Source organism: Pithys albifrons, chromosome 3, assembly GCF_047495875.1.
Source record: "Pithys albifrons albifrons isolate INPA30051 chromosome 3, PitAlb_v1, whole genome shotgun sequence".
NCBI classification, from domain to species: Eukaryota; Metazoa; Chordata; class Aves; order Passeriformes; family Thamnophilidae; genus Pithys; species Pithys albifrons.
The window spans coordinates 91,164,145-91,182,541 of NC_092460.1; the positions used below are offsets into that span (position 1 = coordinate 91,164,145).

The 18,397-nt window shown below is 35.6% G+C and overlaps 1 protein-coding gene across 3 annotated transcripts in view; it reads left to right on the forward strand.

The window, feature by feature from the left end:
• The window catches only part of GNAI1 (G protein subunit alpha i1), a 30,571-nt gene extending 16,300 nt beyond the window's left edge, over positions 1-14,271 (forward strand). The window contains exons 2-9 of one of the 3 annotated variants that reach the window (XM_071552716.1): positions 2,054-2,096; positions 2,181-2,322; positions 5,863-6,020; positions 7,515-7,643; positions 11,261-11,390; positions 12,561-12,714; positions 13,589-13,803; positions 13,905-14,271. In XM_071552716.1, coding sequence (XP_071408817.1) covers positions 2,054-2,096; positions 2,181-2,322; positions 5,863-6,020; positions 7,515-7,643; positions 11,261-11,390; positions 12,561-12,714; positions 13,589-13,779 — 947 coding nt within the window. In that variant the 3' untranslated portion in view covers positions 13,780-13,803; positions 13,905-14,271. Of the gene's footprint in view, positions 1-2,053; positions 2,097-2,180; positions 2,323-5,862; positions 6,021-7,514; positions 7,644-11,260; positions 11,391-12,560; positions 12,715-13,588 lie in introns of all 3 variants that reach the window. The other 2 variants (XM_071552717.1, XM_071552715.1) reach the window with 2 other exon arrangements.
• Positions 14,272-18,397: the final 4,126 nt, after the last annotated feature.

Genomic DNA, 18,397 nt, shown 5'->3' on the forward strand with positions numbered 1-18,397 from the left:
GGATGTTGACAGACCTACTCTATGCCTTAGCTACTGGACTCAGAGCTCACTAGCTCCTTGATGCCGTCATTCATTCTACAGTGCTGGAGGAAAGGCAGTGTGGCCACATCAGTAGCAAGTGCTGGGTAGGAGGTGGGACAACTTTCGGCAGCCAGCCTTAAACTGGCCTGAGCCTGTCCTGGTTTAACAGGAGGAATATCCCTAAAACATCACTATACAGTAAATAAGTATAGAATATTCTGTTAAATTAACGTGAAATAGTATATGTTGGAAGAAACCTCTAGAAGTTGTCTAGTTAAGCCCTTGGCTCAAAGCCAGCCTAACGTCAAAATAGGTAAGGTTGTCGAGAGCCTTGTCCAGGTGAACCTTCAAGATCACCTGAATTTCTACTTCCTTCATGCGCAGTTGGTTCCAGTACGATCTCTTCCATGGGAACAGGTTCCCTACATGTCCCTCTCTCCCTCCTCACCCTCTTACGTCTCTGTGAAACTTCCTGTGTTGCAGGTTCTTGATTGCCACACATCTTTTTGTTTTGTACGTGTGACAAGTTTACTTCTGCTTTAAGTTGTTTTAAATGGGTTTTATGGGGAAGACAGCAGTTGTACACACATCCAACCTTCTCCCCACCCCCTGCCCCCCAATCTGTCTAGGACTAAAAGGCCCTTTTCCTTGAATGCCATGTATATCAGTCCCTCTAAACAACTAAATGACCTTTTACTGTTTTTTGTCTAGTGTATCAGTATCTCATTTACTGGGTGCCCCGGGGTAGAACTGGATACAGTACTTGCATGCAGCATAATGAATGCTGACTGCTGGGGAAGAACAGCTTCTTTTGACTCCTCTGGAGTTTTGCCAGTGCAGCAGTGGAAGCTGTTGGCCAGGGTCAACCCAAGCACCTACACACATGTGTGATAACTCTCCTCTCCCTTGGGATAAGTTAAAAATAGAAGGCAGACAAGAAGACTCATGGATCAAGATAATGATATTTTAATAGGGAAAGCCTGAGCTTCCACACACTAGCAAAGCAAAAAGAAAAAATTAATTCCCTACTTCCCATTAGGAGGCAGGTGTTGGGCCACTTCCTGGAAAGCAGGGCCTTGGCATTCATAGCAGTGGTGTGAAAAGAATCATAGAATCGTTTACATTGGAAAAGGCCTATAATGTCATTGAGTCCAACTGTTAACACTGCCAAGTTCACCACTAAACCATGTCCCCAAGTGCTACATCTGTACAGTTTTTAAATACCTCCAGAGATGATAACTCCACCACAGCTGTAAGAGAAAGACTAAAGATAGGTTGTTGAGAAAGCAAGAACTTAATTTTTTCCCCCCTGTCTGTAGACAAAGATAGTAATTGTTTTTGTAAGCTTTGTATTTTAACGTAGCATGTGGGGGATTGGGAGTTTTTTTGTTGGTTTATTTGGTTTTTTTGTTGTTGTTGTTTTGTTTGGTTGGTTTTGGTTTTTTGTTGTTTGGTTGGGGGGTTTTGTGTAACTTGTTATGCACTAAAAATGGTATCAGGATGACTGACAAACCTCATGCCATCTGTTCTAACAAGTAGGTTGACTGTATTGGTTTATTCATGCGACAGCCAAAAGAGGGTTATAAAGACTAGTGCCCTGAAGAGTTTTAAGATGTTCATTTGCAACACGAAGACCATTAATACAGTGTGAAGAATTTGTAAAGGAGGACTTTATTTAGGTTTTCATTAAAAAGACAGCTAGAGGAATTGACCTTCAGACTCCTTTGAGGTTGAGTGACTTATCATCTGTTTGCATTAGAATCACCAGCAGACAGTAAAGTTTATGCTCACTTCTGTAAAAAAAAACCCAAAAAACAAAGAAACCTCAAAACTTTTTAGAACTGCATGATTTGTTCTTAAAATGGCTTGACTTTGAAACTTCTACCTCAAGATGCAATTTTATATTAAAAATCAATTTGTAATGTCCTTTTATCTACAGAAGGTTTTTATTTTGATACTTGAAGTGTAAAAACTAAATGTATTTCCAAAGATTAATAAAAGTCTAATGAATTTCCACACATTTATTTTTCAGGAGCTGGTGAATCAGGAAAAAGCACAATTGTCAAGCAAATGAAGTAAGTATGGTGAAATACTGTGATAGGGGAGTATTTTTTTATTTGAATAGAGGATTTAGTTTTTTTTTTTTCTTTTTTTCATAGGATTATCCATGAAGCTGGTTATTCAGAAGAAGAATGTAAACAATACAAAGCTGTTGTCTACAGTAACACCATTCAGTCCATTATTGCTATCATTAGAGCAATGGGGAGGTTGAAGATAGACTTTGGTGATCCAGTCAGGGCTGTGAGTATTGAAGTACACATGCAGACATAGAGCTGAAATATCCATACTATTTCCTGAAAAAATCTTTTGCTACCCAGAAATCTTCCTTGTATGATACAAAGTGTGATTGAAAAATAAATTCTGTTGGCCTTTACATGGCAAGGTGATCTGTGAAGCAATCAGCACTGAGTTGATTCACAACTGTTTAAGATACAGTTTTCCAAATTCTGTCTAAATATGGAGAACTAAACATCTGAGTCTTAGGGAGTTTTTCAAAAACATTAAACTATGCAGTCATGTCTCTGTTTGTATGAACTTGTGGGCTGTTACATTCTGTAGTCATTTCAGTTAGACATCTTCATGTTCCTTAAAAAACAGCTTAAATAGGGACACATGTAGCTACTGTCTGCACTTCTGTATTAGTTCATAGGCACAGCAGCGCCTGAAGGATTTCCAGCCTCTGAACTGGATCCTGTTTCATATGGATTTCCAGAGCTGAGGACTTTATTTTACTCAAAACAGAGACATGGGTATAGATATGATGCTGGTATCCCATTTTCTTCATGATACCAATCTTTGTATTTTTCCCAAGAAGAGAGACCTTTTTCTTGTCTTTTCTGCACCTTTTCTATCCTATGTCATCTTATGTCCCACATGCAAACCTCTGATGGGCTCATTTGCTATTCCACCTGTTTGAAGCTGGTCTGTAGAATTTATATGTCCAGTCCTGCCCCTGTGCTCTTACCTGTAGTGACCCTGATTATGTCCACATTTGATCAGGTGGTGAGATGCTCAGACTATTTCTGTAAAATGCTCAGCTGAAGTGTTTTTGCTTGTCCTCTTGTTACAGGAGTGAATACAGTCTGTGCTGCAGTGCTGAAATTGATCTCCAAAGTTGTTAGTCTGAATAGCAGTTAAACAAGTATGTAAGGTAGTCAGAGAGGTATTTTGACCTAAGTTCTTTCCATTGAGAGGAGGGTCTTTAAAAAACATTATGTAAATTCTTCATTTGTGATAGTCTTGTGTTCAAGATTTTATTGATTGCTTGAAAAGCAAAATATATAAATGTTAGAAAGTATTCCTTCAGTGACCTTGTAAAATGGTCATCATGAGGAAGACAAACATTCATGAGATTACATTGTAATGTCGTGAAGTTGTATCTGAAGTCTAAATCTGATAGGCAGTTAAACAATTACAGCCATTATTTTATGTACATGTGTTAATTCCACCTGACGTCTCTTCAGTTGTAAACATAACTCGTAAAAGCTTAATTTTCATTGCTCATCCCTTTATACATTTGCTCTAATGTTTGCTGTAGTCTGCCCTTAAGACCAAAGCTTTCCAAGGCAGCAACAGTATCTCAGTGCTTGTTACTTCAGTATTTGTGCAGTGAAGTTCTTTCTGGAGTCTGGCAGTTAATGTTGCAAAGAGTCAGATGGTAGACTTATGTTGCTAAATACATAGTAAGAGAAAACGGAGTAGGAGTAAATTAAGGTGTTAGCAGATAAAATGACTAACAAGAAGATTTTTGAGGGCTGTGCTATATATGATGTCAGTTTGAAGTCATCTGAGTTTTTCAGCTTCAGAGAGCTATATAAATGATGAGGCAAACTTCTGTCAGGAATAATCTTAAAATATGCATCCATCCCTTAGCACTTAGTCAAGTCTTGGTGGTCCAAATTCTTTCTTTTCAGAGCAACACAGCTATGAAACATTAGCACTAGTTTCTTGGAATTTGTTAAGCCAGAAATGGAAAAAATAACACAGAGCTTCTGTTGTACATCAGTCTCAAAAAAAAAAAAAAAAGAAGTATATTTATACCTCAGTTATATTCTATTTCATTTCAATTTGTTGTCTTTCAGAGAAAAAATAAAGCTCAAAATTGCAGTTCCTGGGGACAAAGTGTTATATTCAGATTCTTTTTTGTGAATTTCTGAGGATTTTATTCTAAATGGGATAAGTTTATTTGGAAAACATATACTCATTTCTGTCATAAGACTTATGGTAAAGCAGTGAATTGAATGTTTTCTTTTTTCAAGTTATTGAATCAAAGGAGCACAAGTTACACCAGCAGCTTCAGTAATGGTCAGTGTCAAGTCTGGTGTATCTTCGCCTGTGCTACAGGACAGTACTTGAGTAAAAACTGTGTTTTGAGAAACAAAAGAGTTTTGTTTACATTAACTCGTTTATGAAATCTAGTATGTCACCTGTCTTTAAATCCTTTCAAGTTTGCCTTGAGTTGACTGAACTGGAAGCTTTTTATTTTCAACCTGTGAAATTCAATATTACTCAATCCATCTGTAAACAATTCCCCTGTTAGGTCATGTAATCTTTGATTACTTACATTTACAGTGGCCAGTATCTTTAAAACAATCACTACTTTACGTGCTTATCCTGAAATTTATTTTTTTTTCCACAGCTTAGTGTTTGAACAGCAAGGTAATAGGTTTTTCTACAGATTTGCATCTCTGTCTTCAGTGACTGTTTTGTGGGAATAACCTTGTGTTGCTTTATTAAAATCTCTTTCTTGAAATACTTTCAGTTCCAAGCCAGTGTGTCCAAGTCTCTCCTTTCTTCTTTCCAGGTTCATTGTTCTCTTTCTTTTAATTACTGGACAAACAGTACATGCTGTGGGTGGTGGTTACAAGCCTCAAGAGTGCTGCTTTTTCTGGCTGATGTACCTTGGCATTAGATGACATACTGCTAATAACCAAGGTCAAGCAGGTTCCCACAGCAGGACACTAATGTGGATCTTCCTTTTACCCTGCTGCTGTCTTTTTCCCAGTGCCTTACAGGTCTAACAGTAGGTTTCGTTGCTCAATCAAAATTGGGTGAAGGTAGTAAACTGGTCAAATTCTGATAAAGGGGAATGGTGAATTTACATCTTGTACTCCATTAGCCTCACTCTCAGAGCCAGTCATTATCAATAGTTTTAAAATGCAGCATTTGCTCTTAAAAATCTTGATGCTTGTTTGATATTGCTTTACCAGGAAAATTTGGTCTCTGTAGAATAATTAGAAGTAATGGATATTTGTAGCTGATATATCTGGAAAGGTTTTAAGAAGTGTTTTTCTAATTCCTAATGCATGATTTGGGAAGAAGTGATTATTTGTCACTTTCAAAGATTTCTTTGAAGCTTAAATGTTTAGTATGTTCCATTAATCAATATACATCTGCACTTCTGAAGGGTCTGGTCTGCACTGTAGCCATTTTATCCAGTATGTGGTATTTGATAGCAAATACGGTTAACTTTATGCTTGAGCTCAAAATATGTTGCTACTCCTGTTTAGAAAAACTTAGTTCAAGTTATAAGCAGATCAGAAGAAGCTTTATCAGCTAATGATAAATTCAGTTTACTAGTCTTTTTCTGTTGTTGAAAAATGTGGGAATTAGTATCCTATGCAGAACACTAAAACCAGTTGTTTATTTCACATTTTTGTTTGGTAACATTTGCATTTACCAGGTTAAGTAACTCATTTGCTGAATATAGCTCTTAGGTGATAGTATTTCTGTTATTTTTCCTCAATATTTGTGTCTGCACTTTTTGTTTGCCTCCTAAAGGATGATGCTCGTCAGCTCTTTGTGTTGGCTGGAGCAGCAGAAGAAGGATTTATGACTGCAGAGCTTGCTGGAGTTATCAAGAGACTGTGGAAAGACAGTGGAGTTCAGGCTTGTTTCAACAGATCTCGAGAGTACCAGCTTAATGACTCTGCTGCCTAGTAAGTACTGTGTGACAGACAAGATTCTCTTTGCCTTCTAAATAGCGGTTAAAGCAGTATAAGGTGATGTGTGTTATCTTCTGACAAATTCTGCTCCCATGTAGATGGAAACCACAAAGGTTTCTAGACAAAGATATCGTCTCCTTGGGTCAAACTGCTGCAACTAGTCTTCAAGGTTGGAAAGGAAGAGGTGTGGTATAATTATGAAATTTTTATGTTCTGACCAGGTGTTTCACCCTCTTAAAGAAGAAAAAAATTGCTTTAGGGTGCTTTAATAGAATTTTCATTAGAAAAAATTGACTCAAATACATTTCCAGAATTGGAACATGTCCGGAAAACTTGATTACATGACCTTGAATCTGTATTACCAAGGATACAACTTTAATGTTTATAATACAGTTTCTCCTATGGTTCAACATTGCTGTGTTTTCTTTGTTAATTAATGATCTCTATGAGAAATGTGTTGAGCAAAGGTAACAATCAGGATGTATCTTTCATGCTGGGCAGTAAAAAAATAAAACATTAAGGAACTAAGGGTGGCAGAAATAAGATTGCATGGGGCAGCAAGGAGTGGTAAGTTAGTCAATGAAAGAGTCCACCAAGAAAGAGGTAAGATGGTAAAGAATGGATGGCAGTGACACTGTCTTATAGTACATTTGTTTTTTTTAATAAAGCTTTATAATTCTGAAGTAATTTGTAGTGTTTGAAGTTACTTCTTACTTGTGTAAACTTTCTTCATTATGAAGCACTTAATTTGGAGATTTAGTTACTCTCTTGTGTTCCATTTTTTGTCCTCGATACCTCTGTCTGCAATTTCATAAGAAAACTGTTCTAGCCACACAATTGTATCCTTAAAATTTCTTGTTACACAGACAGTAGAATGTAATGCCTTCCCTATTTACTGTGGGAAAAGCACAAGTAAGCCCAAGTAAGGTTTGTATGGTTTTCAGAAGCACTGGTCTTGGCCTACCTTGCAAGAATTTTGGCAGTGAAAGCATACTATAGTAAAAACTGTGTGTAATTAGAAATTCTCAATAGAAAGTTAATTGTTATGTATTAGGCATTTTCTTAAACACATTAATTCTGGACAAAACACTGAGTTGTTTTTTTCATACCTTTATCAAATCCAGAGTAATTGTGGGATTTGTTTACAGTTCAAAGTAACTTGTAGTGCAGTAGGTTACAAAGATGAAGGTGTTTTAATTAGTGCGAACAACATTGATGTGCATGAAATCATATTTGCATTTTGGGATTTCTACTTTGTAGTGGAATAAATTGCATAAGTTTTCTTTCATCTAGTATTAAATATTGTGTCTCTAAAGCTTATTTAAAAAAATACTTGGAAATTTGAGTGAATAATGTGTCTAGTTTGTTTATAAAATTCAGGCACAATATAAATAATGGACCTACAACTTCTATAGCTCTTTCTAATTATTTTGTTACTATTATGTTATTTTATGAATAACTGAAAGCAGTATTTATTTTTACCTTTAGTTACTTGAATGACTTGGACAGGATAGCACAAACCAGCTACATTCCAACTCAACAGGACGTTCTCAGGACTAGAGTGAAAACCACAGGAATAGTGGAAACTCACTTTACTTTCAAAGATCTTCATTTTAAGTATGTAAATCATGCTGTGTGATCATCTGTCTGTTAAAGTTCCTGTAAAGTTCTAGAATATGGCTTTCAATGTAATTTAACAAATTTTTCTAACCACAAGTTGGATTATTTTCTCCCCTGCTTTTTATTAAAAAAGGTGCTTTGTAGTTGACTTAATTTTCTGAAGGGATGTGATTGTTGTTGGAGCTGCAGTAAATGTTTTGGGTTTATTGGAAGCATTTTGTAAAGATACTTTTTATGTAAATTAAATCTTAAAACAAAATATTCCATTTTCTGCCATGTAAACTAGTAGTTCTATCAGATTCTTCCTTTTAAATTCAGTTGGAGAGCTGGACACTTAGGAGTTTGCTACTGTTGTAGGAAAGAGTATAAACCCATTTTCCTGAAGAACTTAATTCAAGTATGTGTCATATTTTAAAGTAGTATTTTAGCAGTGAAAGAATGTGATTTACTTTTTCTGTGGTGTGGGGTTTGTAAAATAATGTTAATATCATAGAATGGCCTGGGTTGGAAGGGGCCTTGAATGTTAATCTAGTTCCAACCCCTGTGCCCATGGTCAGGGACACCTTCCACTAGAGCTCCATTCAACCTGGCCTTGAACACTTCCATGGATGGAGCATCCTCAACTTCTCTGGGAAATGTTTTTCAGTGTGTCACCACCCTCAGAGTAAAGAATTTCTTTCTAACAGCTAATTTAAACATATTCTCTTTCAGTTTGAAGTCATTCCCTTTTGTCATCTCACTGCATGCTCTTGTAAAAAGTACTTCTCCATCTTTTCTGTAGGCTCCCATCAGGTACTGAAATGCCACAATTAGGTCACCCTGAAGCCTTCTCTTCTCCAGGCTGAACAGTCCCAATTCTCTCAGCCTCTTCTCATAGGAGAGTTGTTCCATCCTGCTAATTAACTTGGTGGCCCTTTTCTGGATTTACTCAAATAGGGCCATGTCCTTCCTGTGTTGAGGACACCCAGGTGGATGCAGCACTCTTGGTGGGGTCTCATGAGTGCAGAGCAACGGGGCAGAATTCTCTCTTTTGATCTGCTGCCCCACACTGTTTTAGATGCAGCCTAGGACATATTCAGCTTTTTGGGCTGTGAGTGCACATTGCTGGGTCATGTCCAGCCTCTCATCCCCAGCTACCCCCAAGTCCTTCTCAGCAGGGCTGCTCTGAATCCCTTCATCCCCCAGCATGGATTGGCTCCAGGGGTTTCCCCAACTCAGGTCCAGCATTCATGGTGAAAGCATAGGATAGTGTTAAGCATAAGAATAGTCTGCCTCCTACTGATGAGGAAGAATGAGAAGAAAACTCAATAAAACACATTAAATTACATTAAATTGCATTTAGACTATGCAGAAATTGTTGTTAGCATTTCTATATATCTGTTTAGTGTCTTCATGGAAAATATTTTTTTCATCAAAATATGTAGCAAGTACTCTAATATGGCTGCTTCAGGACCATCAGTACTATAGAATTATATTTTGTTGCCTTGTTTTAGGGTTCAAGTAAACAAATTTTGTATTAATTCATAAAAAGTAAGCTGATAAATGGGAATGTATCTCTTGGAAACCTAAGGACAGTAGTCTCAGCCAAGCCTGAAGAGAAGTCTTCAGTATTCTGAGGAGCTCTCCATCTTCTCACTCACTTTCTATTGTTTCTCGTTCAGTTCCCTATTGTGGATGAGTCCAGTCTGTACTGATTATTAGGACTCCTACAAGGACCATTGGATTATTCTTCTGTAAAATGTGTAACTGTGAGACAGGCCCATGGAAGTGTTTAGTTGTAATGTTGTACTTTTAAACACCTGTACCTGTGCTTTAGGAGACAGGCTTAATGAGTTACTGTAAGGGCTTGAAGTATACTCTGACATAACATAGAAAAGAACTTCTTAGATGAACCAAAGGCATGAAAGCCTTGATTGTTGTAAGACAAGGGTACATAAACATGACTAGCTGTGCAATATCAATTTCTTTCATTTTCTTTTCTTTCCTCTTCTGTGTGTATTTAGATTCTTTGAGGTTGAGCCTCAATTCTGCCATCTCTATGATAGCTTTGCATAGCTTTGATTATTGATTCAATCCAAAATGCAAATAGCTAGTCCTCTTCATCCTGTTTCTATAGACTGTTCCAGAAGTTGAGTGTGATGATTTACTGCTTTTGTCTGCGAAGAACACCTTTTTTTTTTTGGTAGAAATGTTAGTTCTTATGTAAACGCAGGTCTTTAATATAAAGTTATAAAGCATAGCATTAGAATTGACAGAAGTAACAAGTAAAATTTAAGGTATTAATTATTAAGGTATACAGATAGAAAATATCTTCCTATGGGTACAGCCATCATGAATTACTGAGAACTAAGTAGGACTAGGTGGCTGACTTGCATTTATATAGGGTGATAACCAAAGACTTCCCCTCAAGGTTGTCTCTGAAGGTAAGAAACACTTCTAAGGAATCTTTTTTTCAGTTTTAAATTTTAATAGGAATAATTTTTCAGGCATTTTTAATGTGGCATTATCACAATGAAGAACATTAAATGGCAATGAGCACTGTCCCACATAGTATACCTGAGCAGAAGACCTTATTAGTGGTTATGATGTTTCTGACAATTTTCAATGACAAAGGAAAGGGTCTTTGTTTTTCTTCTAGTTTGTTTCCTTCTCTACTTATTTTTTACTGTGTTTTTTCAAATTAAAATCTGACAACCTGGAACACTGGAAGATTTCTAAAAATAACTGTAATTAAAACCCTTCAAGTGTAATTTATGTAGTTGTGTAGTACGCTAACATTAAATGGGTAGGATTTTATCTGCCTCACCCTTGCAATCTTACAGCTCAGGGAAAACAGAAAAGGGGGATAATAAAAAATAGAAGTCAGTTCTATGTGTATTGTATATGAGACTTAGTTACATTACCAAAAAATGCATTTATTAGAGGGAAAAAGAGAGTTGTTTTTACTACATAATGCTTATTTTGTCTTTTAAGATAATTTTGAAAATAATTACATCATCTCTTAAAATCCCATTTAAACATGGCTAGTTGAAGAATGGATTGAAGTTATAATTTGATTTAGAAGAAAGAGGTGCTGATCCTCACACTGAGTCCAGATCTGATTTTTATTTTTTTCAAATTTAAATTTTTATTTTACTATTCAGAATATGAAAGCATCCATAATAAAGTCAGTGTTGCTTGTACTCAGCTTCTATAGTTCTGCATTACTTCCAAGTATTGAAAAAGACACCACTCTTCTCCTAAGATTCTTACATTGTTGATCAGTATCTTGAATTTAGACTTTTTAGTAAAGCTAACTCTGTATATTTTTATTTTTTATAGAGTATGATTAACTTTGTTAATGATATGCAGTATTGTAAATAATTTGTCTTGTTTACCTTTCATCTCATACTTCCTCATGTTCTTTAAAATGTATAGGAAGGGTTTTAAGGCTTTATTAGAATTGGGGTTTTCACTGAGAAAAGTAGTGATAAATGTTGCAGATTATTATGTCTTTTTTTAAATGTTGCGCTCAGACTTACACATCTCATTTTTACTTTGAGATTTTATTGGTTAATATTCAGAAACCCAGAAATTCCAGAGTTCATTCCCTGCTTTGCGCTTCTGTTTTGCAGAATGTTTGATGTTGGAGGCCAAAGATCAGAGCGGAAGAAGTGGATTCATTGTTTTGAGGGTGTTACAGCAATTATTTTTTGTGTGGCACTAAGTGATTATGACTTGGTCTTGGCTGAAGATGAGGAAATGGCAAGTACTGTAATGTTGAAGAAGGGAATAGTTGTTGGATAGAAGCTAAATAAGTTTGGAAGAAAAGCTATAAAGTCTTTTGGCTGCTTTTTAAGATGTATGAGGCTTGTGCAGAAGGTCTCAGAAATGGTGATAGAATTCATGCCTTCAGGTTTCAAAGTATTTCCTCATATTCTCAGAAGGAATACTAAGAGACAAGTATTCTTTTCAGCTGCACTGTCATGTTTTTAAGGATGCATAAATTAATGTGGATACATTGTCAGTAATACTTATTTTAGTCTCATGAATCACATTTCTTGACTTAATCTGTGTCTACTATGTTTTGTTTTTTTTTCTCCATCTTCAGTTTTTGTTTAGTTCTAGATGCATTTCTCTGATCTCTTTTCTTAGTTGCAGAAATTCTTTTCATCCTTCTCCCTTCCAACCCCCTCTGCTCCTTTCTCCTCTTTCAAGCATTTGCTCATTCCATGTCACTGTGCACAGGGTGCATTTTACTGTCTGAGTGAAGTGATGCTTGTCTGTTGTGTGTGAATCATTAACAGACTTTTGTGCTCTTCCTTGTGTTCTGCAACTTCCTATAAAATATAATGTGGGGAGGAAAGAGAAGTAAGAAAACCTTTCAAGTCAAATGTAGTCAAAGAAGGTCATAGCTAGCATCCTGCTACATAAGTGACTGGAACTTGGCCAAAGTACTTACATGTTGGATAATTTTTCTACAGAGTTTAAGAATTATGGTAAGAGATAAAAAACCTGCTTAGTTGGTTCTCTAGTTTTGTACAGCTTGTTTCCTTTTTCTGAAATATCAGCTAGGTGCAGAATTTATTTTCAATTTCCAGAAGATCTAATCAGTATTAAGACAAATTCAGGTAATTCAGCAATTTTTGTGGAATATCTGTACTGCAAAATGTCAAAACAGTAAAAATTTCTAAAATACTGAAAACTGAAACCTGGAAATGAGAAAAAGACAATGTAGTTGCTTAAACCCTGCTTGTGGAAGTGATCTTTGTGGTGGTCTTGGCATCTCTGTTTCCCTATGGTAAAATGTAATTTTGTTTGCTAAAATCTTAGTATTGTAACTTACATTGTTCCTTTGTAACTAATCAAAAATACGTATCCTGAATTGACTATTGAAGCCTGACAAAATACAAAGATGTTTTTTTCTAATTACAGAATCGGATGCATGAAAGCATGAAATTGTTTGACAGTATCTGCAACAATAAATGGTTCACAGACACCTCTATTATTCTATTCCTGAACAAGAAAGATCTTTTTGAAGAAAAAATCAAAAGAAGTCCTCTCACTATTTGCTACCCTGAATATGCAGGTATTGGAGAGTGGTGCAGGTGTCAAGGTTTTTCTTTTAAGTTAGCCAATTTTTATGCATGAATCATGAGGAGATGAATAACTTCAGGCATCTAAAATATTTACCTGAAATAAAGTTTAAGATGGGGGCTTATTTTTATGGGTCACAAAATGATGTTAGGTCTTTTTAACTGTGTGAAATAATGCTGATCCATTGATAGCATTTACCTGTAACTGCTGCAGCTCCTCAGGCTAATTTATTTACCCCATTCTTATTTCTGATGTTCTGTTTCTGTGCTTACATCTAAGCAGGAATCCCTGAGGACACATGAGAGTTTTCTTTGAACAGGGAGTGTACATATTTTGAAGCAAGTGGCTTACTCAGGAAATACAAAGCAAAAGAGGATGAATTCATTTTAACAAGCCTTAGCCTTTTTATGTATTGTTTTCATTGCAACTTCAGGCTCTTGTACAGAAAATAACGTGTTGGGGTAGAAATCTTAGAAGAAATATGTATGCTAAATGTCTTTAATTGTCTTTGGAAAAACCCCAAACCTTTTAAAAACATAAAAATTGAAAGCAAGTAAAACAAAATATCCTAATGTAGGGAACAGTGATGGGTCATTAATTACATGTTCCTCTGCCACTGAAGTAAATGGAAAGACTCTTCCTGCAGCTGGAATTGAATTAAGTACTGAGTTTTTATTCTTAAAAATGCATCCAGAAGGTTTTCCTCAAGTTTTTTTTTAATGGTATCTTAAAGCAATGGCTGTGGAATTATTCTGCTTCAGGTTTAGGTTAACTGTTTGCAAAGAACCATTTCCTTCAAAGATACAATGTGCATTTTGCTCTTTTTCAGTTTGAAACCTGCTTACTGAGCAATTTTCTTCTTCTAGGGTCAAACACTTACGAAGAGGCAGCTGCTTACATTCAGTGTCAGTTTGAGGATCTGAACAAGAGAAAAGACACAAAGGAAATCTACACTCACTTCACGTGTGCCACAGACACAAAAAACGTGCAGTTTGTTTTTGATGCTGTAACTGATGTCATTATTAAAAATAACCTTAAAGACTGTGGCCTCTTCTGAGAACAGACAAAAGGTTGTTAAATGGTAAATTACATGCCTGAAAACAGGACTTAAGCATTTGGAATATGCCCATGCTGTATGAAACCTGCATAGATAAACTTAATTCTCTTTTATTTTATTTTTAGGTTTGGAGATTGACTTCGCACAATTCTAATCTGATTCTTTTCAAGGTGAAAGAAATACAAAATATGTTGTGCTGAATGATAGATCAGTACTGTAATTGCCTGTTTTAACAGCTTTATTTATGTTTGTCTTGTAAATTTAAGTAATTAGTTAACACTGAGATGTCAGTTGATTGTACGTAACCTTACAGTTGTGGTAATGTATTTGTATAAGCGTTGAATGGAATATTTTAGTAACTTGATGTCCTCTAAAGCATTCCTCTAAAATTTCCATGTTTTCTGAAGATACTCTTAGAGGAGACAGACACTTTTTGCCTTTGGATTATTTAAACATCTTGTAAAATTAAATTTTCTTTTCATCTTAAGGGTGCATGCTGCCTTATTCTTTCCTTTTGTTGATAATACTGTATATGGTGTTAGCTTTTTGATATTTAAACAGCCTCATACACCTGCTCAGACTTAAAGAAACATAACCAATAAAACTTGTTTTTTGCCTTAAGTTTTGAAAAAAAATCTTTTTATAAATTGAGGATAAATGCAAAGATTATTTTAAAACTTAAATGAAATCCACATTTTATGAAATCTAGGCTTGCAGTCTTTACAGTGGAAATGTGGCAACACTAGGTAATTGAAGTTTAAGGTTCAGCTATCACGAAGCTGATAGAAATGCAGAAAGGAAGTTGTTAAAACTATTCATATCAATAAAAAAATTTTTGAAGCTGTGGTCTTTACTCAGTGAAGTTAATGGAAAAATTACCTTTTGTGTTTTTTACATAGGCGGTTAGCAAAGAATGAATTTCAGAGTAACGTTTTTTTCTACTTATTTAAGAAGTAAATTCATGTTCTCCTTAAACTTTTGCTGTTTTCTGATAATAAAAGTAGTTTGATAGTTTAACAAAACGGAATTATCAGATTCTCCCACAAGACATGGCACAATGGCTTCACAGATTTAAGCAATTTCCTGTTGCATATAATAAGAATCTCAGTATTTTGGATAGGATGTTGTAGTAACTTAGAAGTGCTGATCATTTACTTTAATTATAAGTCTCACAGTTTCGTATAAGTTTAAGAATATAATTTTCTTTTTGCTTATACTTTCATTATGTATTTTGCTATCTTAGGTTTGTGTCATCCATTGCCTTATGGATAGTGCCAAAACTGATTTTTTTTTAATACAGATTTTAAAAGGAATAAGCTTCTACTTGTAAATAAGTTGATGGTTGTCTTAAATGTATGTCATCTAGAAAACACGAACGTACCAGACTTGGAAATACAATTTTCTATAATTGTTCAAATATTTCAGGCAGCCACAGTACACCTTAAGTTCTTTGAGAAGTAAATAAGTCTTGGAACCTGTGGCTATTTTTCTATATTATCTTAGCATTTATGTTCTTAGAAATGTTCAAAATATTTAAGTTATTGTTCTGTTGTTTTAATTTCTGATTGCGTATGTGTTTCAGTTAGGCCTCAGCTTGAGTAAAACTTGACTGCACTTCTCATTCTTTAATATTTCCATTGTTAGGTACAGAATTCCTAAATGTGTTTCAGGTGAAAGACTAGAAAGGAGGTAACTTAATGCTGGAGGTTGTTAAATATATTGATACATTATGTGCTCTTTCAGCAGTTATGGTAAGCAATCTGTATATCCTGGGCTGCTTTTAATTGTGCTTTACAGTTCTGGATATAATTTTAAATCTCATTGAACTACTTTGTGGAATTGTATTTACACCTGCATTCAAGTTGGTTTTTGTACTTAATGTAAAACAAAATTGGGATTAATCAAATTAAATAAATCTAAATTTTGTGCCTTGCTTGAAAGAAATGTTTTTCATTAAATGTGCTGCTAGAAATCTTATTGTATCCATCCTGTGGAGGTAGCTAGGTAGTAAAAATGAAAAGGTAGAAAGTCAAAAGTAAATTCAAAAACTCTGTACTAAAAACCATAACATGAAAATGAGCATAAATGAAGTTATTAATTACTAAATATTTTTCCTTTAATACCTTCAGTTGAAGAGTTTTTGGAATTTCTTATCTAATGCTTTATGAAGTATTTGCATCTTAACACAAAACAAAATTATGAAATAATTTTGCTTGCTAGTTCCGGCAGACAGTCTTCTTTTTTCTGACCTGGTGGGTGGCCAGCAGGTATGTTGTAGATGCATTGCCCTAGTTTGTCAGTCTTTATCCAGACATGAAAGTTATCAGCCATGACCTCTGCTCTAGGAAAAGCTACAAGGGGATTTGCATGCAGTGGTGGTGGGAGCCACACACTGAGTTTTCACTGCAGCTGTAATAAGGCTCCACTCCATCTCTCTTCCATCAGGAGCATCTGTCAGCATTGCAGAAAATGGAGGAAGTGCTAGAGGTGCACCACTGTCTGAGAAGAGTCTTGTCCCTCAGCAACCTGAGCCTCCATTCTCTTCCAGTTCCCCATTCCTTTCATTTCTTCATACAGAGTGTTCAGGCAAACTGCTTTTCCTAGCCTTACACAAGAAAGCTCCCTCTACTAGCTTAGGTATTCCTTCAGGTTATCATAAATGTTGTAACTTAAGTATATGTGAAAAATCAGAGCATTATTTAGACTTCTCCAGCCCCTGTGGTCTTGAGTGTGTCTGTGGTTGAAGTCTCAGTAAAATGCAGCTGTCATAAAGAAGTGGCTATTTTTAAAGAGCTTAACATTGTGGAAGGGTTTGAAAAATTTTAAAAATTTGCTATCTGGCTTCATGATGCTACCTATGGAATTGGATGTTAAATGTAGTAACCTCTTAGTAACTAAAACAGTCCAGGATCACATCATGGGAATAATGTGACTGCAGTTTCTGTTTCCATGTATACAACTAGCAGCTTTGTGATTTAGATTCTACGTAAAACCTTAGGGAGCAAAAGAGATCCATCTGCAGCCTGAACAGCATGGTGGCTATGCGCATTTAGAATTGGGGAAAATTAAAGGATAAGTGTCTGTTCCAAATCAAGCAAAAAGGAAACCCTGCAGATGCTGGCTGTCCTACTGCGTGGATGTCTCTTGAAGTTGTTATACTTCATATTAATAACTGAGATCCTGTGGTCAAAGAGTAATGTCAGGGTTGTAAATGTCAAATCCTTGACTATTTCATTCAAAGAAAGGTATGGAAGATGCAACAAGAGGCAGAAAGTAGCTCATCTTGAATAATTCATAGCCTGTGAGAGTGCACTCACAGGCTATGAATGAGGAAGATGAGACTGGTGAAAGAGAAACTTAGTTATCAGTCATTGGTTTTACCAATGATTGTAGTTTTTTCAAAACTAAGGTTTTCTGATGAACAGGAATATTAAACTTTCTGTTGCATAGATGCAAGAAAATCCTTTCTAGTTCTATGTCTGGAGTTCTTGCAAAGAAGCTGGCTTGACACAGAGGAAACCAGGAGCAGAATTTCACTCAGTTATGCTTCCAAGTCATTAAAATATGCTTTATTTTAAAATGGTTGAGTTAAAATGCATTTACCAAGCTTTTTATCCATAGTGTATGTAGAAGCAGTGCTTTTCAAAGTTGGTCATGGTTCCAGACAAGGTGTTTCTGGCTGATTTGCTCTGCATGTGGTTTCTTTTTTGTGATAGTGGGAAGAGTTTGACTGTTACCTGACACAGCAGAGATCATGGTTATTGGGCAGTTTTATTGTAGGAATAATTTACTTGAACTAAGGCATAATTAGACTTATTTTAAAAGTGCACTTGATTTTAATTACAATGGAACAAAAGACATTTAAGACCAAATATGTTGTCACTGGAAGTCACTGCAGCTTCACAACTAGCTGTTCCCAGCTACCTTAGTCTTTAGTCTCCCTCCTTTTCTGTCCTTCCACTAACAAAGAAGTTTGGAAAGAGACCCTGTCACTGTGCTTTCCCTCACAGGTTGTGCTGTTGTGCAGACATCTAAGGAATGGGTACCTTGAATCCTGCAGAATATGCTAATATTACTTTATTTTGTGGATAAAGAACATGCAGATGTCTGATGTAAGATTGTGATTAATATCGTCATGTAAGAATATGCAGATTGGTTAGAGAACAAGTATACTTAAAACTGCATCTGTTTATATTGAAAAGCATGGAAACCAGGAATTTGAGCAGGTGAAACTTTTCAGTTCTGTAGCTTACAGTTCCATAGTCATCCACAGTGTCATCAGTAGTCCTTACAGTGTGACACCAAGCGCATCTCAAATATCTCATACAAACAAGTGTCCTCACATCTACAAAATCAGAATGTGCTGAGAGACAATGCAGTACTGTGACTGAGTGGAAGACACATTTCAAATAGAAAGATATTTCCCAGAAGGGTTTGTCTGTTTGTCCAAGTAGCAGTTATTGGAATTAAACCAAACGAATAAACCATCAGTTTTGTAAGTAATTTGTCTCAGGAACTATAGCATCTTATTCTGAAAAAAAAATACGCTGAGGTATTATCACAAATTCTCTCTTCCTCTCTTCCAACATAGTGCTTTTCTTGAAATATGATTTAAAAA